The 25,484-nt window shown below is 43.5% G+C and overlaps 1 protein-coding gene across 1 annotated transcript in view; it reads left to right on the top strand.

Moving 5' to 3' along the window:
- Positions 1–24,803, top strand: part of txnl1 (thioredoxin-like 1) — a 37,684-nt gene extending 12,881 nt beyond the window's left edge. The window contains exons 6-8 of the mRNA XM_076986346.1: positions 17,808–17,980; positions 22,394–22,498; positions 24,572–24,803. Coding sequence (XP_076842461.1) covers positions 17,808–17,980; positions 22,394–22,498; positions 24,572–24,601 — 308 coding nt within the window. The 3' untranslated portion in view covers positions 24,602–24,803. The remainder of the gene's footprint in view (positions 1–17,807; positions 17,981–22,393; positions 22,499–24,571) is intronic.
- The last annotated feature ends 681 nt before the right edge of the window (positions 24,804–25,484 follow it).

Genomic DNA, 25,484 nt, shown 5'->3' with positions numbered 1-25,484 from the left:
CCTGACTTTAAATTCATCGATTGGTTTTAGAAATGACTCGTATGAAAGCTGAAACCCTCCCAAATGAGATTTAATTTACGAAAATATGGCTGTGGTGTAATTCAACTGAAGATTCATCTGAGAAATCCACCTTCTGCCACTTTTCCAGCGTCCATCCGTTTAGCAGGCTGTGGGCCTTTTGTTTAGTGCTGACTTCTGGGCACTGATTCGACCATGGAGGCCATTTCGAGACAGAATCCTACAAACTGTTCTAGTTGACACAGGGACTTAAGGTGACCAGGCCTGGTGGAGCTCTGCTGCAGAGGAACTGGCTTTGGATTTTCTTACCAACAAACGTTCCTCCTGAGCTGTTGTCTTGTGGGGTCTGCTGGACCTGGGCTTGTCAAAAACATCTCCAGTCTCTTCAAATCTTTTTTTAATTCTTTGTACTTGACGCTGAGACACATTAAAGGTGCCAGCCACCTCTGCAGTGGATTTGGTCTTCAGCATCTTGATAATCAAGGCTTTTTGGCATGTTGTCAGAGGTCAAGTTGCAGTGCAAGTGAAGGTCTGGGGTGCTGGAGTTCTTTTTATACACACCCACTAATTAACCAATCAATTAGTGAGCACAGGTGAGGCTGTAAACTAGGATTGGGTGCATTATATGACAAGGCGACAGCGTTTGTCTTGCCAAAACCTTTCTGTGTTCATTAAATGATCAATATTTCTGCAGTAAAGCAAATTTATTTTCGTAAATTAAATCTCTTTTGGGAGGGTTTCAGCTTTCATATGAGTCATTTCTAAAACCAATCGATGAATTTAAAGTCAGGTTATAAGCTTTTGTTTCCACAACATGTATAAGCGACAGAACTTATGTCAGGGACTGTATTTAAGCAATGTGTGTTAGATAGCGAAACTGACACAATCTTAAGAAAGAACATTAACAAAAAGTGACCTTGTACTCTGAGCAGTACGGCTCTCTGGTCAACATGAGCTCCCAAAGGCTGAGGTAGGTCTTGTCTTTGAACATCCTGGAAATTAACTGCTTCAAGCCTACAAACTCTTCTTTTGCAAGCTTGGTGTTTACACCATTTCTGAAAATGATGTGGATTACACAGCTAATCAGTGTTCACATGAACAAAAGATCTACCACCAGAACACATAATATTGTTGTAACAGTCATGGCCAAAAGTTTTGAGAATGACACAAATATTATATTTTCACATGATCTGCTGCCCTCTGGTTGTTGTGTGTTTGTCAGATGTTTTTATCACATACAGAAATATAATTGCAATCATATTATGAGTAACAAAAGCTTTTATTGACAGTTAGAATGAGTTAATGCAGCAAGTCAATATTTGCAGTATTGACCCTTCTTCAGGACCTCTGCAATTCTCCGTGGCATGCTCTCAATCAACTTCTGGACCAAATCCTGACTGATAGCAGTCCATTCTTGCACAATCAATGCTTGCATTTTGTCAGAATTTGTAGGTTTTTGTTTGTCCACCAGTCTCTTCATGATTGACCACAAGTTCTCAATGGGATTAAGATCTGGGGAGTTTCCAGGTGTAGGGGTTTCACCTACTTATCCTTTAAAGTAGATATAATTTGTTTTACCTTAATTATTAATCAGTCTCATTAATTTAGAATCAGTCTCATATTCTAATTATACCAGAACCACAAGTTTAGTTATCAACTAAGGGTAATTAATGGTTTGGTATCTGAAGGATTTAACTATGAATTCTTTGGAGGTTTTGGCAACAACCACTTTTGAATGACATCAACAGACAATTTGGTGAAAATAAATGATACATTTATTTAAAACCAACTATTCTAAAACACAAACAGCATCAACAGGTATCAGTATATTAACAGTGAAGACTGGGTATCTAGTGTGTGTGTGTGTAAAAAGGGGAGGGAGGAGAGTAGTGTGCGCGCGCGCTTGTGAGGAGGCGGGGGTTGTAGTCTCAGATCTCCTATGGAGAACAAAGCAACTAAAATGGCGCCGACTTTAAACAGTAGGGCAGCGCGACTATGTTAATGAGCTCAGCTGGTTTATTCCAACGTGGTCAGAACAAAGGGTAATGGAGCTGGCTTAATAACTAAAAATTAATGTGGTGTGTCTGAAAATGGGGAAGACTACAAGTTGTTCATTAATTAGATAAATAAAAACATGGACTTTGTGTGTACAAATCAATGAGGATTATGAAAATAAAGTTAAACACATTCGGAATGTATTAACAGAAAACTTAGTTAACTCCACAGTTCAAGTAACTTTGCCCTTTGATAAACTATGCCCAGCGGTAAGAGTCTCACGTGCTGAGGGTTTTGGGTGGTTTCCTCGTTGATAAAAAGCGACGTCCAGGTGTGTTCGTCCAATCGTCCTTCTGAGAATGAGAGTCTCGTTCACGGTTTAACAACAGGGAATTGATCGCCTTTGTTTCAGTCCGTGTGGCCGCGTCATCAAGCTTAACTGAAGTAGTTCGGTGAATCTGTTATCGCGGTAACGTTGATCGGTTGCTGGTTAGATTGCACCGTAACTCGGGCTCGTTAATGAAGTAGTATGACTTTCAGCTGTTTGCCGTTAGTCGTTACAAAGTTCGCGTGTTCTCAAAGAAAAACGGAGAGAAAGAAATGACGGAGCCTCTCTTTAATAGGTCTAACCTCGATGTCAGTCAAACCAGAGAGAGAGAGATGAATGGCTGTTCAGAGTATTTAAACACCTGAACTGTAGACACACCCTTACTTCCGTCAAAGCAAGCTTGTTCCATGTGTTGCCAGTGGTACTGCCACCTGCTGGTTTAGCATGGTACCTACATTCCCCCCTTGGTCTTCAGACTGGGGCTGACGTCACAGTCCTGAAGAGCACAAAAGGTTATCCATGCAGTCCATGTTCCTTGTAGCATCCACTGGGAGGTGATCAATTCCATGAGTCAAGTTGTCCATCCTGCTCATAGCATGATCCATGAGATGGCTGGGAGATGCTGTAGACACACATCTGGGCAACACGTTCACTACTGGGCAGTTCTTGAACAGTAACTAAGGTTAACCAAATCAAGAAAAACAATGAAAGAATAATGCATGGCTTAGATTTCTCTTGGCTTTATACAAAGAAAACAAGGTCACATGCAGGGTTAAATGCCTTTGATGGAGGAGAGGAAGTACATCAGGCATGGAGAAAGGTGTGGAGTTAGCACATGTTGGTGTTAGTCTGTTGGCTGGAACAAACCTAACAATGTTTAAAGTGAAGGATCTCGTTGGACCACGACGGACATTTGGGTTAATGTCTAGTTAGAGTGTGGTTCCTTGTGGGATCTAAAGGTAATTGTAAATTGTAAAATGTAAATGGGGGTTTAACTGAGGTGTAATGCCTCATCCTATCTTGTGACAGTGAAGTATTTAAACAACCAAAATGCATTTCTAATGCTGCTATTGCTAAGTGTAGACTTGAGCATCAGGAGCTGTCATCATGCAAAAACAACTCTAGTGGTTCTGACGAATAGTTATGCACTTTATGCCAGACTTATTCGCCAAGTCTGCATCACAGTGGTAGCGGATGCGCTTTCCTATATTCTGTGCACATTTGAGAAACGGTTTCACTAGTCTTGTTAGACAAAGCTGGACTGCCATATAGCGTCTCAAAACTTAACAGCTCTTGCTATGCTGGTAGAGAAGAGAGTACAAGATGTGTGAGGGGTAAAATGTAGTATAGCAGTTAGGAGGTAACGCCGGGTACACCCCCCTTAGTAGACAACCTACTGCATTGAAAATGCAGAGATGTGGGCGGAGATGATGCCAGGAACATCTCCCTTTAAAGGGTTAGAGATCTGGAAACATAGCTACATGTTTACAGGCTGAAGGTTTACATGTAACTTCATATAAAGTCAGTTCTACCTCCTCCTGGCTCAGGCTGGAGGTCCACTAACTGATCCTTATCTATGGCTGTCCCCCCCTTCCACTGGTTCTGCCTCTCTTTCCACCTCTTGGCTCTGTCCCTGTGATGAGAGTAGTGAGAGGGGCTTGCAGAAAGAACAGTGTCTGAATCTACAGGGAAAACATAGGGAGGATCTTGGAGCCTTTTGGAGTCTCCTTCAAGCATACTGGGCTGCACAACAGTCTCCCAAACTGTCTGCGTGGTCTTTCTGATCTCACGCATCGACAGGTCACCTTGGCGTGCTAAAAGTGTGACATGGGTTCTCACACAAGGGTGGAGATTGTGCAAAAATAGGGATTTGAAGGTTCGGTCTTCTGTGAGACCTGGTCCATTTCTTCCCTGGAAAAATGTTTGTTTCAAGCGATTAAAGTAATCTCTGGGATGCTCTGAACGCTTGTGCTTAATTTTAATGACCGACATGAATGCTGAAGCTTCGTCAAAGAAAGTGGAATACTCCTCAGCGAGGGCTTTACAAAGCTGAGTGTAACTGTCCCTAATGGAAAACGGCTGTGACTCTATGAACGTGTAAACTGATCTAGAGGTGGTTTTCCAAATTAGCTTCACTTTCTCTCGTTCTGTTGCATAAGGCAAGTCCGAGAGGCTACGCTCAATTTCTTTGAGGTAGTCTTCAACATGGTAGTTTGAACTTGCTGGGTCAAATGGCTCCATGTCCTTGGCTAGTGAATCTAACAGCTTTAAACGAGGGAAATGTTCAAGGACATGTTTATTAGAATAGGAAGGTGGACCTTCCCTGTCCAAGTGTTGTAACTCTTGGTCAATATGATGCCTACTGCCTCCTGTCTCTCTGTGCCTAGGTGGCAGTAATGAGCCTTTATGCATCTCAAGTTGAGAAATATCTGTATTTCTCCTTGAGAAAAAAGCTGTAGCATGTACGTCACTGTGCCAGCCTGTGCGTGGGTCAGTGGAATGATGCTCAGCGTTTAGGTAAGGACTGTTATCTGCTCTACCTGGTGAGACGTCCCTTGTCTGTACGTTCTGCCAGTGGTGTACATCAGCATGCCTTCTGCCGTCCTGCTCTGTGTCTATAGGGGGCAACAGTGAGCCTTTGTGCATCTCAAGTTGGGAAATTTCTGCACTTCCTCTTGAGAAAATAGCTGGAGCATGTACGTCACTGTGCCAGCCTGTGCGTGGGTCAGTGGAATGATGCTCAGCGTTCATACAAGGCTTCCTAACTGTGGTACCTAATGAGATGTCCCTGGTCTGGACATCATGCGGAGGATAATGGTCACCAGCATGCTTTCTACCTTCCTGGTCTCTGTCCATAGGGGGCAACAGTGAGCCTTTGCGCATCTCAAGTTGAGAAATACCTGCATTTCTCCTTGAGGAAGAAGCTGGAACATGTACGTCACTCTCCCAGCCTGTGCGTGGGTCAGTGGAATGATGCTCAGCTTTTAAGTAAGGCTTCCTAGCTGCTGTACCTGACGGGATGTCCCTGGTCTGGACATCATGCAGAGAATAAGGAAGGCCAAAATACATAGCAGGATTAATATTACTCTCTTTGTTACTCAAGAGTAAGGGGGCAGAAGCTAAGGACGAGTAAGAGGGCTCTGCTGACTCGTAGCAAGAGGATGCAGACGGGGCATCTGCTCTAGGAGGGTGATTCTCCACAGAGGCTTCACTTTGAGCTTCAGAAGCTGAACCGTCAGTAGTATCATATGGATACTCTGAGGAAGAACTAGTTACATCTAACCTAAGACTCATGGGGACTGGAGCCGGGGCCTTAGGATGTACGACAGGTGCATCATCACCTGTGGAGTGCTGACTATATTGGCTTTCTACTGTAACTAATAAAGAAGGTCTAGAGGTGCCAGATCTAGTTGCAAGGAAATCTTGCGCTCTCGCACGAGCAAGCTCACTCTCCCTTTGGAGGCGGGCAGTTTCTGTTAAGCCCGTGTGACGTTCACTTACGGTGAGCACGTCATTCAGCGCATGAGTGGTCAGTTGGAGGTTGTGGCGAAGGCTCTCAACCTCAGAACTGAGCTTAGCATTATCCTGTTTGAGGAGTCTATTTTCCTTGCGTAGTGCCTCTACTTCTAAGCGAGCCTGCTGCTGACATAGAAGGAACATTTTAAAAACTACATCTGGAACGGTAGGGGTCTCCTCAAAGTAGTCCTTTAGAGGTTTGTCAACATCCTTCCTACCTGGTTCAAGCATCTGAAGCAAAGATTGACAAGTATTCTGTTTTAGAAAAGTCATGGTTAGTCTAAATGTACTTATAGACTAGCTCAAAAAAAGGGACAAAATCAAGTCAGCTTCAGTACAATCTGGCTTAGCTATTGTGCCAGGACCTTGTGTCTGGGCAGGTAAAAAGGGTAATTACCTAGGTGGACAAGCCAAATTGAAACTGGGGTAAAAAGAATTGTGCCAAAGGTGATTATGGTCTCTGAAACTAAACACTAGCACACTGGACCAAAGACTGCAACAGTGAAGTTATACAAAGACAGTGAAGTCTGATAACTGTGCTAAATAATTATCCTAATACTTCTGCAGTACAGGGGAAATCAGTGGGATGCCACACAAATTAAAGCAACTGAATTACTATTGAAGTAATCAGAAATTAAATGAGTAAAATAAATATACTGATCTTCAGTTGATTGCTCAATGAATGTGAATAGTAACCAAATGGTAATCAAATTAGAACACTATCACCAAACTGTAGTTACCAAGTACTAGCTTTCCTCTATAGGAAGACTTGGGAAGCGCTCTGTCGCCCTCTTCTGGCGAATTTGGAGATGGTCCTATTCTAATGGCTTGAAAGCCTGTGATATGAAAATATGGTTGATATCAAACAAATATGGTTGAGCCAGAAATCTCCCTCACACGGGGCACCAATTATGTAGGGGTTTCACCTACTAATCCTTTAAAGTAGATATAATTTGTTTTACCTTAATTATTAATCAGTCTCATTAATTTAGAATCAGTCTCGTATTCTAATTATACCAGAACCACAAGTTTAGTTATCAACTAAGGGTATTTAATGGTTTGGTATCTGAAGGATTGAACTATGAATTCTTTGGAGGTTTTGGCAACAACCACTTTTGAATGACATCAACAGACAATTTGGTGAAAATAAATGATACATTTATTTAAAACCAACTATTCTAAAACACAAACAGCATCAACAGGTATCAGTATATTAACAGTGAAGACTGGGTATCTAGTGTGTGTGTGTGTGTGTGTGTGTGTGTGTGTGTGTGTGTGTGTGTGTGTGTGTGTGTGTGTGTGTGTAAAAAGGGGAGGAGAGTAGTGTGCGCGCGCGCTTGTGCGGGTGTGAGGAGGCGGGGGTTGTAGTCTCAGTTCTCCTATGGAGAACAAAGCAACTAAAATGGCGCCGACTTTAAACAGTAGGGCAGCGCGACTATGTTAATGAGCTCAGCTGGTTTATTCCAACGTGGTCAGAACAAAGGGTAATGGAGCTGGCTTAATAACTAAAAATTAATGTGGTGTGTCTGAAAATGGGGAAGACTACAAGTTGTTCATTAATTAGATAAATAAAAACATGGACTTTGTGTGTACAAATCAATGAGGATTATGAAAATAAAGTTAAACACATTCGGAATGTATTAACAGAAAACTTCGTTAACTCCACAGTTCAAGTAACTTTGCCCTTTGATAAACTATGCCCAGCGGTAAGAGTCTCACGTGCTGAGGGTTTTGGGTGGTTTCCTCAGTGATAAAAAGCGACGTCCAGGTGTGTTCGTCCAATCGTCCTTCTGAGAATGAGAGTCTCGTTCACGGTTTAACAACAGGGAATTGATCGCCTTTGTTTCAGTCCGTGTGGCCGCGTCATCAAGCTTAACTGAAGTAGTTCGGTGAATCTGTTATCGCGGTAACGTTGATCGGTTGCTGGTTAGATTGCACCGTAACTCGGGCTCGTTAATGAAGTAGTATGACTTTCAGCTGTTTGCCGTTAGTCGTTACAAAGTTCGCGTGTTCTCAAAGAAAAACGGAGAGAAAGAAATGACGGAGCCTCTCTTTAATAGGTCTAACCTCGATGTCAGTCAAACCAGAGAGAGAGAGATGAATGGCTGTTCAGGGTATTTAAACACCTAAACTGTAGACACACCCTTACTTCCGTCAAAGCAAGCTTGTTCCATGTGTTGCCAGTGGTACTGCCACCTGCTGGTTTAGCATGGTACCTACACAGGCCATGGACCCAAAATCTCTTTTGTTCCCTGAGCCATTTAGTTATCACCTTCGCTTTATGGCAAGGTGCTCCATCATGCTGGAAAAGGCATTGTTGATCACCAAACTGCTCTTGGATGGTTGGGAGAAGTTGCTCTCGGAGGACATTCTGGTACCATTCTCTATTCATGGCTGTGTTTTTAGGCAAGACTGTGAGAGAGCCGATTCCCTTGGCTGAGAAGCAACCCCACACATGAATGGTTTCAGGATGCTTTACAGTTGGCATGAGACAAGACTGGTGGTAGCGCTCACCTCGTCTTCTCCGAACAAGCTGTTTTCCAGATGTCCCAAACAATCGGAAATGGGATTCATCAGATAAAATGGCTTTACCCCAGTCCTCAGCAGTCCACTCCCTGTACCTTTTGCAAAATATCAGTCTGTCCCTGATGTATTTTCTGGAGAGAAGTGGCTTCTTTGCTGCCCTCCTTGAGACCAGGCCTTGCTCCAAGAGTCTCCGCCTCACAGTGCGTGCAGATGCACTCACACCTGCCTGCTGCCATTCCTGAGCAAGCTCTGCACTGATGGTAGCCCGATCCCACAGCTGAAACACTTTTAAGAGACGGTCCTGGCACTTGCTGGTCTTTCTTGGGCGCCCTGGAGCTTTTTTGGCAACAATGGAACCTCTCTCCTTGAAGTTCTTGATGATGCGATAGATTGTTGACTGAGGTGCAATCTAGATGTGATACTCTTCCCTGTTAGGCCATTTTTGTGCAGTGCAATGATGACTGCACATGTTTCTTTATAGATAACCATGGTTAACAGAAGAGAAACAATGATGCCAAGCACCAGCCTCCTTTTAAAGTGTCCAGTGGTGTCATTCTTACTTAATCATGACAGATTGATCTCCAGCCCTGTCCTCATCAACACCCACACCTGTGTTAATGGAGCAATCACTGAAACGATGTTAGCTGGTCCTTTTAAGGCAGGGCTGCAATGAAGTTGAAATATGTTTTGGGGGATAAAGTTCATTTTCTAGGCAAATATTGACATTGCAATTAATTGCTGTTAAGCTGATCACTCTTTATAACATTCTGGAGTATAAGCAAATTGCCATTATAAAAACTGAAGCAGTAGACTTTAGGGCTGCAGCTATCGAGCATTTCAGTAATCGAGTACTGAAAAATCGATTCGATTAATCGAGTAATCGGATAAAACAGAATTGCTTGGTTAAGGAGCAATTAAAAATACAAAAGAGAAAACAACACATTTCACTTAATAACGACCAATCGGTTTCCTTTTTTAGATAAGTTATATTTTTAAATTCACAACATGCATTTCCAAATTGTAAATGCAAATAGAAATAAATACCACAAGTAAATAAATTTAATTCAATTACTTTCAACTTAGAATTTCTTGTATCAAAACTACAGTATATCAGTATAATATTCTTTCCTGCTAAAGTAACTGCTAAGGTAAAGTAGCTCAGCTATCTTTAATTTATTTATTGTTTATCGTCTTATCGTCTTAACTCCACAGCGCTGTTACATAATGCCTGTATTAAGTTATTAAGAACTTGTCTCCGTTGTACTAAACTAGCCACACATTCGACAGTATTGCTGAAAATCAGCACTCCACAGAGCTGTCGTTATGTTATTAAGGTACATTAATGTTAATCTCATTAATTTGTTGTAAATAAAATTTACATTGTCCCGGCTCCACCGCTCCATTCTGCGTGTCTTCGGCCAAGATGGTGCAGCATTGAAGATGTGCTGTTGTGGTAGTCAAGGACTATGTTACACCGAATACATGTCACTGTATTGTTCTTGCTTTCGAACCTAAAATGCTCCCATACTTTCGACATTTTCTGTCTTTTCCTATAGCCCTTTTCTTCACGTACGTTGTCGCTCTTTTCCCTCGCTGCTTCCGTATTCCCGCTTCTCAACTAAAAACCTCCGCCGCGTGGGTGACGTAAGCGTGTTGCGCTACATTAAAATTAGTCAGTGCGAAATACCATTTTAAAATAAACGATTCTTCGAGGCACAGAAAATTACTCGATCACTTTTTGTAATCGAGTAACTCTAATTACTCGAGTAATCGTTTCACCCCTAGTAGACTTTGTAAAAATTAATATTTGTATCATTCTCAAAACGTTTGGCCATGACTGTATTTATAATAGAGGTGACTACACGTGCCTAGGAGGCCACTGAATCTTGCTTTCAGATGTTTTACAGTGGATTTGATTGTTGCATCCATTACTTTAAGATCCCTGGCAGCAACACCGTCTCCTGCCAACTTTGATGCTCCTCCTTTGAGTGTTATTGTCTGTGTGTTGCATAAACCATGAATATAGATTGAGAGTTAAATATCAGAAATATTTGTACAAATAGACGGTCCTGTTTAAATGGGAGACAGAACCACACGTACCTGGAATTTGTATATTGCCATTTCACCTTCTTCCTGCTGCTGCCTCCACTGCAGCCTCATGTCAGCCAGGAACTCTGACAGTCTTCCACCAGGCTTGGGTCTCACAACCATCGCCTCTGTGGTCACTAGACCAGCCTTGGGTCTCACAACCATCGCCTCTGTGCTTACTAGACCAGCCTTGGGTCTCACAACCATCGCCTCTGTGGTCACTAGACCAGGCTTGGGTCTCACAACCATCGCCTCTGTGGTCACTAGACCAGCCTTGGGTCTCGCAACCATCGCCTCTGTGGTCACTAGACCAGGCTTGGGTCTCACAACCATCGCCTCTGTGGTCACTAGACCAGGCTTGGGTCTCACAACCATCGCCTCTGTGGTCACTAGACCAGGCTTGGGTCTCGCAACCATTGCCTCTGTGCTCACTAGACCAGGCTTGGGTCTCGCAACCATCGCCTCTGTGCTCACTAGACCTGGCTTGGGTCTCGCAACTATAGCCTCTGTGCTCACTAGACCAGGCTTGGGTCTCGCAACCATCGCCTCTGTGCTCACTAGACCAGGCTTGGGTCTCGCAACCATCGCCTCTGTGGTCACTAGACCAGGCTTGGGTCTCGCAACCATCGCCTCTGTGGTCACTAGACCTAGCCTTGGGTCTCGCAACCATCGCCTCTGTGGTCACTAGACCAGCCTTGGGTCTCGCAACCATCGCCTCTGTGCTCACTAGACCAGCCTTGGGTCTCGCAACCATCGCCTCTGTGGTCACTAGACCAGCCTTGGGTCTCGCAACCATCGCCTCTGTGCTCACTAGACCAGCCTTGGGTCTCGCAACCATCGCCTCTGTGCTCACTAGACCAGCCTTGGGTCTCGCAACCATCGCCTCTGTGCTCATTAGACCAGCCTTGGGTCTCGCAACCATCGCCTCTGTGCTCACTAGACCAGCCTTGGGTCTCGCAACCATCGCCTCTGTGGTCACTAGACCAGGCTTGGGTCTCGCAACCATCGCCTCTGTGGTCACTAGACCAGGCTTGGGTCTCGCAACCATCGCCTCTGTGGTCACTAGACCAGGCTTGGGTCTCGCAACCATCGCCTCTGTGGTCACTAGACCAGCCTTGGGTCTCGCAACCATCGCCTCTGTGCTCACTAAACCAGCCTTGGGTCTCGCAACCATCGCCTCTGTGGTCACTAGACCAGGCTTGGGTCTTGCAACCATCGCCTCTGTGGTCACTAGACCAGGCTTGGGTCTCGCAACCATTGCCTCTGTGGTCACTAGCAGTTTTTCAAGTCCGCAAACTGCCTGTATAGATATAACAGATATAGATATAGATATAACATTATTAACACAACTGAAGATGACTACAAACACAATTCAAATGTACACATCCCTCTTCATCTCCTTACCTGTGGTAGGATGACCTCGTTCCTCTGGAGTAGGAGGCTAAACTTACTAATGCCACTGAACATGTCTACATTAAAATGGTATACCTTCCATTGATTTCTTAACCTGTATCATACAGCAGTAAACATGATTCACATAGAACATTGATGAACTAAATTCCTAAAAAACTAAAATATAATCAGTAACAATGGCTTAAGTGGCTCTAATGAAGGAAAATTCTGAAAGAATGCACTGGCCTTTGTAGCTCTGCCTGCAATGTCTGTATTGGCAGAAGAGCCTGTCAAATGGTCCATATGGTAGTACACAGCAGTGAACTGTCCTGCTTTAAGAAAGGTCTCCAGGGCCCTTGAAACATGTGGGAGCCACCTTGTGCCCTTCACCCCACTGGACATCAGCACATTTACCCCCAGGTCAGCCCCAATGACCCTGAGCTCTCTCCTTGATTTTGGGCTGAAATGGTATGTCTTCCAAATTAAATGTAGAAGGTCGTACAATTGCCCCCTGTCATTGGATAGTCCCTCTGCACTGACAACATTGCCAATTCCAATCTGAACAGTTAGTCAAATTTTAAATGTAGATACATCTGCTCTATAAATGAAAATAACCCACAGTGGTTTTAGAGTGTCAGTCATACCGTATCTTCTAGTCTTACCTGTGAGTCATACAGTGGAAAGGCACAATGTGGTCACCTGCCTCTTGCTGTAAAAGGGCTGTGACACCCCCTTTGCTCCCCAAATTAACAGCAGCACCATCAGCACCCAGAGCAATGATTTTCTCCAGCCAGTTACTGTCCTGGTCCCCAAGAGCAGCAAATGCTTTATTTGAGACAGCATAATTACACAAATAAAAAGATACCATATAATTCCCAGATCAAGAGTTTATAATTCAATCTACTAATCTACTTTCATTTTACTATATTATTATTATTTTTATTTTCAATTATGATATTCAAATCAAATCAAAGTTTATTTGTATAGCGCTTTTCACAACACATGTTGTCTCAAAGCAGCTTTACAGGATTTACAAGGTTAACAATACTATGGGTCCAGAACCCTAATGAGCAAGCCAAAGGCGACAGTGGTGAGGAAAAACTCCCTATGATGGTGGGGAATAGGAAGAAACCTTGGGAGAACCAAGACTCAAAAGGGAACCCATCCTCCATTGGGCGGCCCGTTAGCACACAAATTACACACAATATAGACAAATACACAATTCACACACAAATCACACAATCAGACTAAGTAAAAGGTAAAAATGAAAGTTTTGGGTTTTGATATTGTCACTGTAAATGTCTGTTGATGAACGCCAGGCTTTCATTCCGTGTCAGAGCAGTGATGCTGGTATTGTAGGCTCCAACTGCAGTGTTACTCCCCAGGTGAACCTCTGAGAAAAAATATATGTGATGTGGTAAATATGTAACAGATTATTCAAAGGCCAAACTAAACAGATAAGTCTTTAGTCGAGTTTTAAACATTGAGACTGTGTCTGAGTCCCAAAAAAGGCAGGAAGATTATTCCACAGTTGTGGAGCTTTAAAAGAAAAGGCTCTTCTACCTGCTGTGATCTTTTTGATCCTAGGAACAGTTAATAACCCTGCGTCCTGCGAGCGAAGTGAACGCGCTGGGTTATATTGTTCAATAAGTTCACTAAGATAGTCTGGAGCTAAGCCATGCAGCGTTTTATATGTTAATAAAACTATTTTATAGTCAATACGGAATCTAATTGGCAGCCAGTGTAATGACGATAGTACGGGACTAATGTGATAAAACTTTTTAGTTTTTGTTAAAACTCGTGCTGCTGCGTTCTGAACCAGCTGGAGTTTGTTTATCGATTTACCAGAACATCCAGCTAGGAGACTGTTGCAATAATCTAAACGAGAGGATATGAATGCATGGATTAGTTTTTCTGCATCACTAATATTAATATGTTTCTAATTTTGGCAATGTTGCGTAAGTCAAAGAACTCTACCCTAGTTATAATATTAATATGTGTATCGAACGAGAGATCTGGGTCTATTTTGACACCTAAGTTCTTTACCTCTGCGCTGGGGGTTATAGTAAAAGAATGTAGATTCAATGCTACATTATGTATCTTATCTCTCGCAGCCCTAGACCCAACTATTATTAATTCTGTTTTATCGGGATTTAGTGCTAGAAAGTTACACGCCATCCAATGTTTTATCTCTTCTACACATTTCTCAATCTTACTGTTTGCGCCTAAATCATCGGGTTTTGCCGATAAATATAGCTGAGTGTCGTCTGCGTAGGAATGGAAACTGATGTCATGCTTATGCATAATCTCGCCTAAGGGTAACATGTACAGTGTGAATAGAAGTGGTCCTAGGACTGTCCCTTGTGGGACACCATATTTAACCTGCACAGATTTAGAGGTTTTATTATTAACACTTACACATTAGAAGCGGTCAGTTAAATATGATCTAAACCAGGAGAGTGCGACTCCTTTAATACCTACCGTGTTTTCTAGTCTATCCAGCAAAATGTTGTGGTCTACAGTATCAAAAGCTGCACTAAGATCTAACAGTATAAGGAACGAGACGAGCCCATTATCGGCCGATATTAGTAGATCATTCACTACCCTGAATAAAGCTGTTTCAGTGCTGTGGTTTGGTCTAAATCCTGATTGGAACTTTTCATGGATACTATTTGATTGGAGATAGTGGTTTAACTGATTGGAAACTGCTTTTTCTAAAATTTTAGAGATAAATGGGAGATTAGAAATGGGTCTATAGTTGGCTAGAATCTGCGGATCGAGATTGTTTTTTAATCAAGGGTCTAATTACGGCGCATTTTAATTGTTTGGGCATGTAACCTAGGTTAAGGGATGAGTTAATCATATTAAGTAAGGGCCCTGCAATGTCTGGGAGTAGGTCTTTAAATAGACGGGTTGGAACTGGGTCGAATATACATAAAGTAGGCTTAGACGAATTAATCAGTGTTGTGAGCTCTTTTTGCGATATAGGATTGAAGCCATTTAGCGCAGTAATATTTTTGGATGCATAGTTACAAATAACTAAACTACTGGGGTTGGATTGGAGGTTAGGCTGCGATGTATTATGACTCTGTAGTTGGATATTATCTATTTTATTATTTAAAAAGTTTAAAAATTCATCACTAGTGTGTGTAAGTGCTGTATTAGAACTAGTGTCGTTGATATTTCTTGTTAATTTAGATACCGTCGCGAAGAGAAATCTAAACGAACGTAAAGCCTGGTACTTTCGCGAGTGACTGTAGCGCGTGACTCCACCCACCTCGCGCGACCCTGCACGAACGGTGGAGGCGTTTATTTTTTATACTTTCGCGAGCGTCATCGTTCTCCGAAACGATGTGTGGTAGAAACACCCCTCAAAACAGGGGAATGAACATTTACCTGACCAATTTTTATGTTGCTATGTGTTTCAGGTTTGAAAAGAGCTGGAATTTAGGTTAAAGTATTTTAAAATGCTTGAAATTGTAACTACTTGGTTTCACAACAAATATCTGTCTGACTGAATAGTTCTCTTGTATTACGTTAACAAATACGAGCCTCTTGTAATTCCAGGACGAAACATGAGAGAACGTGAAGACGTGAAGATTGGGCGTTTTTAAAATAAACAACCATTAAATAATGTGATAAAAAGTGAATTATTTCGAGTATATATAAATATTTAACTTAATTGTGTTTAACATGCTGGGAAATATTGAAATGGACCTTGAAAGTGACGTACAAGTGCTTGAATTCCATATTATTAAGGTGTATGAACCCTGAAAAAGTGACTTTGTTCATTGCGCTGAAGCGCGGCGCGCGCGAAGTTACAAAATTCGAGAGGTGCACGACCTCGCGAACCGACAGCGCGCGAGGCACTCGCGCACACGCGGAGCCACAGCGATTACGTCATTTTCGCCGCGCGGACCCTCGCGCCGCTCGTGAAGCGTCAACCAGGCAGGCTTATTTTAAGTTGTTGAGGGGGTGGCGAACGTAAGTTGTTGAGCGGGGGTGGCAAACGTAACACTCGTGACGGAGTGTTTTGTCAATAGCCCTGAAATAAATGCTCCGGTTTTGTTTTGGTCCGTATCCAGTTAATCAGGAATGAGATTGGGTCCGGACAGGACTGTGTTCGGGTCCGGATCCGGACCGCGGTCCGCCAGTTGAGTACCCCTGGTATATACTTTACCCTTTTTAATTTCATTGGGCTCTGGCACGGAGTCGATCGTATGGAGTGAACTTGATGCCGTCTCCGGACTAGGGCTTGACATAACCTGTGAGGTTGATGGCTCCATGTCAGAGCATTGGTTATGATTTTCGGACTAATCAGGCCTTAACATTCTTAACGAAGAAGTTGTCAATCTTCTTTTCATTTTTTCTCATCATCCGCTGCTACATTTACTCTGTTTATTTAATGGGCCTAGGCTACTCACCTCTCTCTGTCTGACTGTAGCACATTAGCACAGGCGTTTTCAAACGTACAAACACTTGCAGGAATATCTGGACCAAGGCCAGTCAGAGAGGGGGCGGAGGCGCCCCTCACTATATTTGTTTTAGACACCGATTGGATTGTTGTTGAACCACAGGGAGACTGTCATAGTAGCGGAGACTTTTTCCCATCGAACAGCTAGTCGCACCGGTCCTCGCTAGGCCTGTCCTGTGAAGACTCCTTTGTAGGAGCTCATTGGTCACACGAATGGACCAGTCTAAGGCTGTGTGGTGACGTCTCTCTTAAAGCGCAAAAGTTGAGAGAATGAGAAAACGTTAAGCTTGTTGATTGAAAATAATCTACCATTAAATAAAATATTTGCTAGCGTGGTTAGGATTTGTCCCGGTAGCTGCTAGTTTAAAATGTTAGCAAAAAAGTGAAGTAATTATTTTACTTACTACAGCTGTAAGGTGCTGGAATAAATTGAGAATGACCTTCAAAGTGACCTTTGTGTTAATGGGCCGCCCAATGGAGGATGGGTTCCCTTTTGAGTCTTGGTCCTCCCAAGGTTTCTTCCTAATCCCCACAAAGCTGCTTTGTGACATGTGTTGTGAAAAGCAATATATATATATATATATATATATATATATATATATATATATATATATATATATATATATATATATATATATAAATTTGATTTGACTTTGACCTTGAAAGTGCTTGCTGAAAGACAGCACAGTGTTAGTGACTCATTACATTTACATTTTTACATTTTATGGCATTTGGTCACAAGACCAGTTCCCTAACCACCAGGCCAAGACTGCCGACTCTTGAAATGGGAGAACATAGCACAGTGTTAGTGACTCTTGAGATGGGAGAACATAGCACAGTGTTAGTGACTCTGCTGGGCCTGTGAGTTTCTCCTGTGTTCAGAGCTGGGTCCACTGTGATGTGAGAGTAACATGGTTAATCTCATAGCACTGTAGACAAAGCGTCTAACCAAAAACATCTTACAAAGCCATCAAAAACAATCTCTGAAGGCCCCGTTAACTACTGCAAAGAGCTCAGTACAAACTCATAAGGGCTTGTAAACCAAAGCTGTTATAGAAGGTCTGCTACTCTGCCCTTCTCACCCTCTCCCTCCATCTGTCTCTCATCCCTCTATCTCTCATCCCTCCATCTCTGTCTCTCATCCCTCCATCTCTATCTCTCATCCCTCCATCTCTGTCTCTCATCCCTCCATCTCTGTCTCTCATCCCTCCATCTCTGTCTCTCATCCCTCCATCTCTCCCTCCATCCCTCTATCTGTCTTTCATGCCTCCATCTCTGTCTCTCATCCATCCATCTCTCTTCCTCATCCCTCCATCTGTCTCTTATTCCTCCATCTCTCCCTCCATCCCTCTGCCTCCATCTCTCTCTTATCCCTCCATCTCTGTCTCTCATCCCTCCATCTCTTGTCCCTCCATCTCTCTCCCTCATCCCTCCTTCCCTGTGTTTCTGTCCCTCTCTCCTCCCCACCAGCTCAAGCCCCGAAGTGTGTAAAGATCTTCATCAACCTGCCCCGCTCAATGGACTTTGATGATGCCGAGCGTAGTGAGGCCACACAGACACTGGAGCTGTCCCAGGACGACTACAAGGACGACAGCCTGGTCTCGCTCCGCTACGTCAAGTTCCAGAACGTCAACAGTGTAACGGTGAGGCTGGTGCTCACTCCTCTACTCATCCTCCTCTACTCATCCTCCTCTACTCTCTCTCTCCTTCTCTCTCTCTCTCTCTCTCATCTACTCACCCTCCTCTACTCTCTCTCTCCTCTCTCTCTCTCTCCTCTACTCACCCTCCTCTACTCTCTCTCTTCTTCTCTCTCTCTGTCTCCTCTACTCATCCTCCTCTACTCACCCTCCTCTACTCTCTCTCTCCTTCTCTCTCTCCTTCTCTCTCTCCTCTACTCTCTCTCCTCTCTCTCCTCTACTCTCACTCCTCTACTCTCTCTCCTTCTCTCTCTCTCTCATCTACTCACCCTCCTCTACTCTCTCTCTCCTTCTCTCTCTCCTCTACTCTCACTCCTCTACTCTCACTCCTCGACTCTCTCTCCTCTCTCTCTCTCCTTCTCTCTCTCTCTCCTCTACTCTATCTCTCCTCTACTCTCTCTCTCCTCTACTCACCCTCCTCTACTCTCTCTCCTCTCACTCTCCTCTACTCTCTCTCTCCTCTACTCACCCTCCTCTACTCTCTCTCCTCTATTCTCTCTCTCCTCTACTCACCCTCCTCTACTCACCCTCCTCTACTCACCCTCCTTTACTCACCCTCCTCTACTCACCCTCCTCTACTCACCCTCCTCTACTCACCCTCCTCTACTCACCCTCCTCTACTCTCTCTCTCCTCTACTCTCTCTCTCTCCTCTACTCTCTCTCTCCTCTACTCTCTCTCTCTCCTCTATTCTCTCTCTCCTCTACTCTCTCTCTCCTCTATTCTCTCTCTTCTACTCACCCTCTTCTACTCACCCTCTTCTACTCACCCTCTTCTACTCACCCTCTTCTACTCACCCTCTTCTACTCTCTCTCCTCTACTCTCTCTCCTCTACTCTCTCTCCTCTACTCTCTCTCCTCTACTCTCTCTCCTCTACTCACCCTCCTCTACTCTCTCTCCTCTATTCTCTCCCTCCTCTACTCTCTCTCCCCTATTCTCTCTCTCCTCTACTCACCCTCCTCTACTCACCCTTCCCTACTCTCTCTCCTCTACTCTTTCTCTCTACTCTTTCTCTCTCCTCTACTCTACTCTCTCTCTACTCTTTCTCCTCTACACTCTCTCCTCTACTCTCTCTCCTCTACACACTATCTCTCTCTCTCTCTCCTCTACTCTTTCTCCTCTACTCTCGTGGAATGGGTTTGTCTGTGTAGGGGCAGGTTTGTAGGTGTAGGGGCAGGTTTGTAGCTTGAAGGACACTTTGTCTTGTTAAGTTGGGCTTAACATGTAAATAGTTTAGTATCAATGTCCACTGTGTCCACTGTGTCATTGATAAAGTGGATTGTTCATGTCTTCTTGAAGGGTTTTACCCACGTTAGGGTTAGGGTTGTGGTTGTCCCCTAGTGGTGAAGACAGGGTACCCGCGGGTCCTTAAAAAGTCTTAAAATGTCTTAAATTTAGGTTTCCATATTCAAGGCCTAAAAATGTCTTAAAATGTCTGGAATTTTATGAGGGGAGGCATTAAATTATTATAAGTGTGTGTTGTTCAGTTGTTCTGGCGCGATGTGAACTTTGCCGAATCTAGCGCTAATGCAGAAAATAACCGCTCCAGGGTCCTAGTGCTAGATTCCTAGCGTTGGAGTTTACGGCCTCACCAACGTCAACAATTCTCGTTCGCCAACCCCCCCCGGTCAACGATGTGGAACACACCTGCATCCCCAGTAATAGTATTATTTGTTCTTGTGAGAGGTATTAAAAAGGTCTTAAAAGTCATTGAATTTGAGATTTTAAAATGTGCAGATACCCTGGAAGAATTGCAAAGGCAACTTGACTGACTGCAGTGTTTTCAGCTATCTTGTAACAGCACTAGGGTTGGGCGGTATTGACCTTTTTCATATCGTCATACCGTCACATCTTCAAATTAAATAGCGGTATACGATATTACCGGGTGTGCGCACGCGCTCTCGGGTGGGGTTTGTTATATACCAACACATTAGCACTATGGATTTATGGAATAATGACAGACAGCACGTCCTTGTGTAAAATAAGCCATTAGCATTATTTTTTACTTTAAATAAAAAAGATGAATGAACAAATAAAGTAGATCATTTGATCATTTTAGATTAAACGAAAAATGATAACAGATTAACATTGTAGATTATACGAACAATTAAGTGACGTATTTCTCTTTAAATGGTGGCTGCAAAAAAACTGTGCTATCCTTTACTAGAGAGGAGCATATTCTTATATTTATTCAAGGCTTTTTGCCAGGAAAACTAACTGGTTTACCTTGTCAGGCTTGAGCAAGCTACGAGAAGGGGTAACAATATTGCCTGCTGTGCTGAACAGCCGCTCTGATGGCACACTTGTGGCACAAACACATGAGTAATTTTTGGCCAACTTCGACATCATTGAGAAGCGGGTTTCATTTGCTTTCCACCAAATGAGCGGGTCTTCATCCCCGTTAATTACAGGCTCACTACAATAAGCAGAAAGCTCAGCTGCTGCTTGATCCTCTGCATGTTAGGTGCGCTGACTGCCGCTGTTTTCTGCAAGAGGCTGCCCAAACTTACTTTCTTTTTAAGCGGTTCAGACTGCGTGTCTTCCTCCTGCCCTATGTCTTCACACTCTTCCACTGCACGCACTGCTGCTTCCGATCTCATCGCTAACATCTCTTCCTCTCACCAAAAGAAGTGCCGTCCGCTTCATATCCATCACGGGATCGAGGGTCGAGAAAGGTGCACTTCCGCAGCAATTTTCTGACATCTTCATTTTCGTATTTGTCCTCCAACTTGACAATGATCGCAGCTTTAGGTGCTTTGGTTAGCGGCACATCGTTGTCTGAGGCAACTAACATTTCTTCGCTGCACAGCTTAAGCATGGGGAGTACACATGAACTGGACACATTTTTCTCCAGACAAAATATCTGTGAATGTACTAACACATTTTTTTTCAGCATAGGCCTAGATAAACTACAACAGTATGGAATGGGTTTGTAAATAATGACCCGTTACCGTTATTAGGCTGTGCTGAGGAAGGCCCAAGTCCACTTGCTTCTTTTTCAGTTCTCTCTTTCTGTGCACCCTCAATTGCTCACTTGTATAAAAATGAGATAAAAATGTAAGTCGCTCTGGATAAGGGCATCTGCTAAACGCCGTAAATGTAAATGTGTGAGAAGGCTGCAGTGATGGTACGGCACACTCCAAGAGCCCGCTCTGTTTTTTGCCTTTGGTTTTGCAGTCCGCTGCAATAGTGAGGTTGAGATTATGCCCGAAATAGTTTAACCACGGCCAGTGCAAGAGCTTGAACACCTCTACAATGTTAGCTCCGTTATCCGTAGTTATGGCCGCGAGTTTATTCTCATCCAGTTGCCATTCTCTAAGCGCCTCACCAAGCGCATCAGTAATGTTGGTAGCGGTGTGAGCTTCCGGGAAAAAGGTTGTTTCGAGACATTTAGACTGTAATTTCCAATCGGGTGTGATGAAGTGGGCTGTCAATGACATGTATGGTGTCATATTCACTGACGACCACATATCTGTTGTTAACGAATAACTGTCTGCCTTCGACATCAGCGCCTGGACATCTTGTCGAACTTTGTTGTACAAGTCAGGAATTGCTGTTTTAGAAAAGAATTTCCTACCAGGTAACTCGTACTGACAATCAAGCCTTTTTATCATGTCTGTATGAAATAATACCATTTCTTTAGCGAGATATTTTGACACCGCTAATGTGCATGCCTTCCATCGTGCACTGACTCTTTTGTATTTAGTGGATTTAGCGAAAGCTCCATTTAAGGTCTGTTGTGATAGTTGAGTCAGGGCTTTTCTTGCAGCTGCTACATGGCTCTTGGATTTCGAGATCTGTATGGCAATTGAAGGGTGCGTAGTTTTAAGATGAACATGCATATTTGAGGTATTTCCATCTTTTGCAATGACTTTTCGTAGGCAGATCTTGCACACCAGTTCATCTAGGTTTGCTGGCTCTCCCTTTTCATTTGGAACGAATCCAAAATGCTGCCAAACTACAGCAGTGGTGTTTTTCTTTGAAATTAGCTCACAGCTAACGATCACCATTGTGCCTTCTTACTTGTTCTATCTGTAAGATTGCTTCAGTGAGAACCCCAATCCATAACCAGTCAGCGTGCTCCAAATGCTTGCCCCTCCCACTGCTCTTTTAGGATGTGCAAAATGTCTTAAACGTCCCATTTTTTAAAGTACGGATTTGGCGCGTCACGTCACGTGTTTAATATATCATCACCATTTTACAATACCGTCACCATTCTTAAATACCGTGGTATACCGAAATACGGTCAATACCTCCCAACCCTGAACAGCACTGTGTACAGTACTACACTAGACGTGGGTGTTTCATCTGCATACATCAGTATTGTGTTCCTCTTCATTTGTTTCATTCTGTCTTTGCAGCTGTTTATCAAGTCAAATCTGGGTGAGGAGGAGACCACCAAAGTGAACTACCTGACCTTTATAGGCACGCCAGTGCAGGCCACCAACATGAACGACTTCAAACGGGTGTGTGTGTGTGTGTGTGTGTGTGTGTGTGTGTGTGTGTGTGTGTGTGTGTACACGCCAGTGCAGGCCACCAACATGAACGACTTCAAACGGGTGTGTGTGTGTGTGTGTGTGTGTGTGTGTGTGTGTGTGTGTGTATGTACACACGCGTGTGTCATGTGGGGTGTGTGTGTGTGTGTGTGTGTGTGTGTATGTACACACGCGTGTGTCATGTGGGGTGTGTATATGTACATGTGTGTGGGTGTGTGTGTGTGTGTGTACACATGTGTGTATGTGGGGTGTGTATATGTACATGTGTGGGTGTGTGTGTGTGTGTGTACACATGTGTGTATGTGGGGTGTGTATATGTACATGTGTGTGTGAGTGTATGTACACATGCGTGTGTTATGTGGGGTGTGTGTGTGAGTGTATGTACACACGCGTGTGTTATGTGGGGGGTGTGTGTGAGTGTATGTACACATGCGTGTGTTATGTGGGGTGTGTGTGAGTGTATGTACACATGCGTCTGTTATGTGGGGTGTGTGAGTGTATGTACACATGCGTGTGTTATGTGGGGTGTGTGTGTGAGTGTATGTACACACGCGTGTGTTATGTGGGGGGTGTGTGTGAGTGTATGTACACACGCGTGTGTTATGTGGGGTGTGTGTGTGAGAGTGTATGTACACACACGTGTGTATGTGGGGTGTGTGTATGTACATGTGTGTGTGTGTGAGTGTATGTACACAAGCGTGTATATGTGGGGTGTGTGTATGTACATCACATATGTCAAAGTCAAGGCCCGCGGGCCAGATCCGGCCCGTGAATTGATTATCTATGGCCCCCTGGATGATATTTAATTACTATTAGAACCAGCCCGCAGGCCACAGCTGCCCGCTGGTGTTTTGCACGCACAAGCACTACATTCCCCACAATGCAACGGTAGCCCGCGAAGTCACTGCAGCGCGCACAAGCGGCGAGGGTCAGCGCGGCGAAAATAACGTAATCGCAGTGGTTTAGCTCGTGCGAGACCGTCTCGCGCGCTGTCGATTCACGGGGTCGTGCATCTCTCGAATTTTGTACTTTGCGCGCGCCGCGCCTCAGCGCAATGAACAAAGTCATGTTTGCAGGGTTCATGCACCTTTACAAGGTGGAATTCGAGCACTTGTACGTCACCTTCAAGGTCCATTTCAATATTTCCCAGCACGTTAAACTTAATTAAGTTAAATATTTATACATATACTCGAAATGATTCGAAATAATTCGCTTTTTATTCACATTATTTAATGGTGGTTTATTTTCAAAACGCCCAATCTTAACGTCTTCACGTTCTCTCATGTTTCGTCCTGGAATTACAAGAGGCTCGTATTTGTTAACGTAATACAAGAGAACTGTTCAGTCAGATAGCTATTTGTTGTGAAATTAAGTAGTTACAATTTCAAGCGTTTTCAAGTACTTTAGCTTAAATTCCAGCACTTTTCAAACCTTTATTACTTTATTCATGTTTGCTTGTTGAAAAATATTTTCACTTGAAATTACTGACAGATGCATAAGAAAATATTGCTTTATTCATTTAAGCATTAAATAATATACACTGTGTTAGGTCTTGATTCAGTAGGCTATGTGCAATCATTTTAATATGTTTTAATAAACATTGAACCAGTCCGGCCCTCGGCTTGTAACAAATTAGTTTTTTTGGCCCTCGGTGTATTTGACTTTGACATCCCTGATGTACATGTGTGTGCGTGAGTGTATGTACACACGTGTGTATGTGGGGTGTGTATGTACACGTGTGTGTGTGTATATGTACACACGCGTGTGTATGTGGGGTGTGTATGTACACGTGTGTGTGTGTGTGTGTATATGTACACACGTGTGTGTATGTGGGGTGTGTGTATGTACACGTGTGTGTGTGGGGTGTGTGTATGTATGTACACGTGTGTGTGTGTGTGTGTGTATATGTACACACGCGTGTGTATGTGGGGTGTGTGTATGTACGTGTGTGTGTGTGGGGTGTGTGTATGTATGTACACACGTGTGAGTGTGTGTGGTTTGGTATCCAGCTGTTAACATGTTTTTGTGTTTTGTGTCATTCAGGTTGTAGGGAAGAAGGGAGAGAGTCACTAAGAAGATGAACACGCACTCACACACACACACCCACCCATACATACACACACACACACACACACCCACCCATACATACACACACACACACTGTTCTGCTGCTCCATCGGGGTGTGTGGAGAGAAAATCTCTTCTTAGTGAGCCACTGTTTTTATCCAGAACACAAGACAAACCTGTAAATAAAGTGAATACTTTTTCAAAGGCATGTGTGTGTGAGAGGCTGGTGTGTTCTGTGTATATACGCCGCTGGTGTTGTGTGTTACATAAGTTTATGAACTCCGGTAGTTTAGAGTTTTCTGTTGTTTTACTATGGTTGATATTTAATCATCGCCAGTTTTTGTATATGAAATGTCAGGTGTATGTTCATCAATCCCATTTACTTGTTTTGAAGGAAATGTGTGAGTAGCCAGCAGACTACATGAAACATGGAATCAGAGCTTGTGTAAAAGTTGATGAACCACAGCTGCACTGGTAAAGTCAATTAGGTAAAAGACTCAGGTGACACATGTGAATGCTCAAGTAATCAATTAAGCAGACCAATCAAATGAGACATCCTTGGGCTGTGATGTGAGAAACACTGATTAAAAGGGAGAGCAAACCAACCAAACCACTGTTGTGCCAAGGTGTAAAACAAGTAGATAAACAATCCTGAGGAAAGGAGACATCAAAGGACATCAGGAAGAAGGTGGTGAAAGCCCATCAGTCTGGGGAGCTACAAGAGCTAGTGATGGTAAAAGTGGGCCTTTTGGGAGATTGAATCAATGAACCAATTGATTCAGAAAATGATTAGATCTTGTGAGATGTTCGAATCATCACACGCCACAGTGACATCTAGTGGACAACCAGGGTATAAATTCACAATTATTTCTTAACAGAAACTGAAGTA

The sequence above is a fragment of the Brachyhypopomus gauderio genome, unplaced genomic scaffold (assembly GCF_052324685.1).
Source record: "Brachyhypopomus gauderio isolate BG-103 unplaced genomic scaffold, BGAUD_0.2 sc46, whole genome shotgun sequence".
NCBI lineage: Eukaryota > Metazoa > Chordata > Actinopteri > Gymnotiformes > Hypopomidae > Brachyhypopomus > Brachyhypopomus gauderio.
Note: the sequence above shows the minus strand (reverse complement) of the source record. Positions and strands in the feature narration are given on the sequence as shown.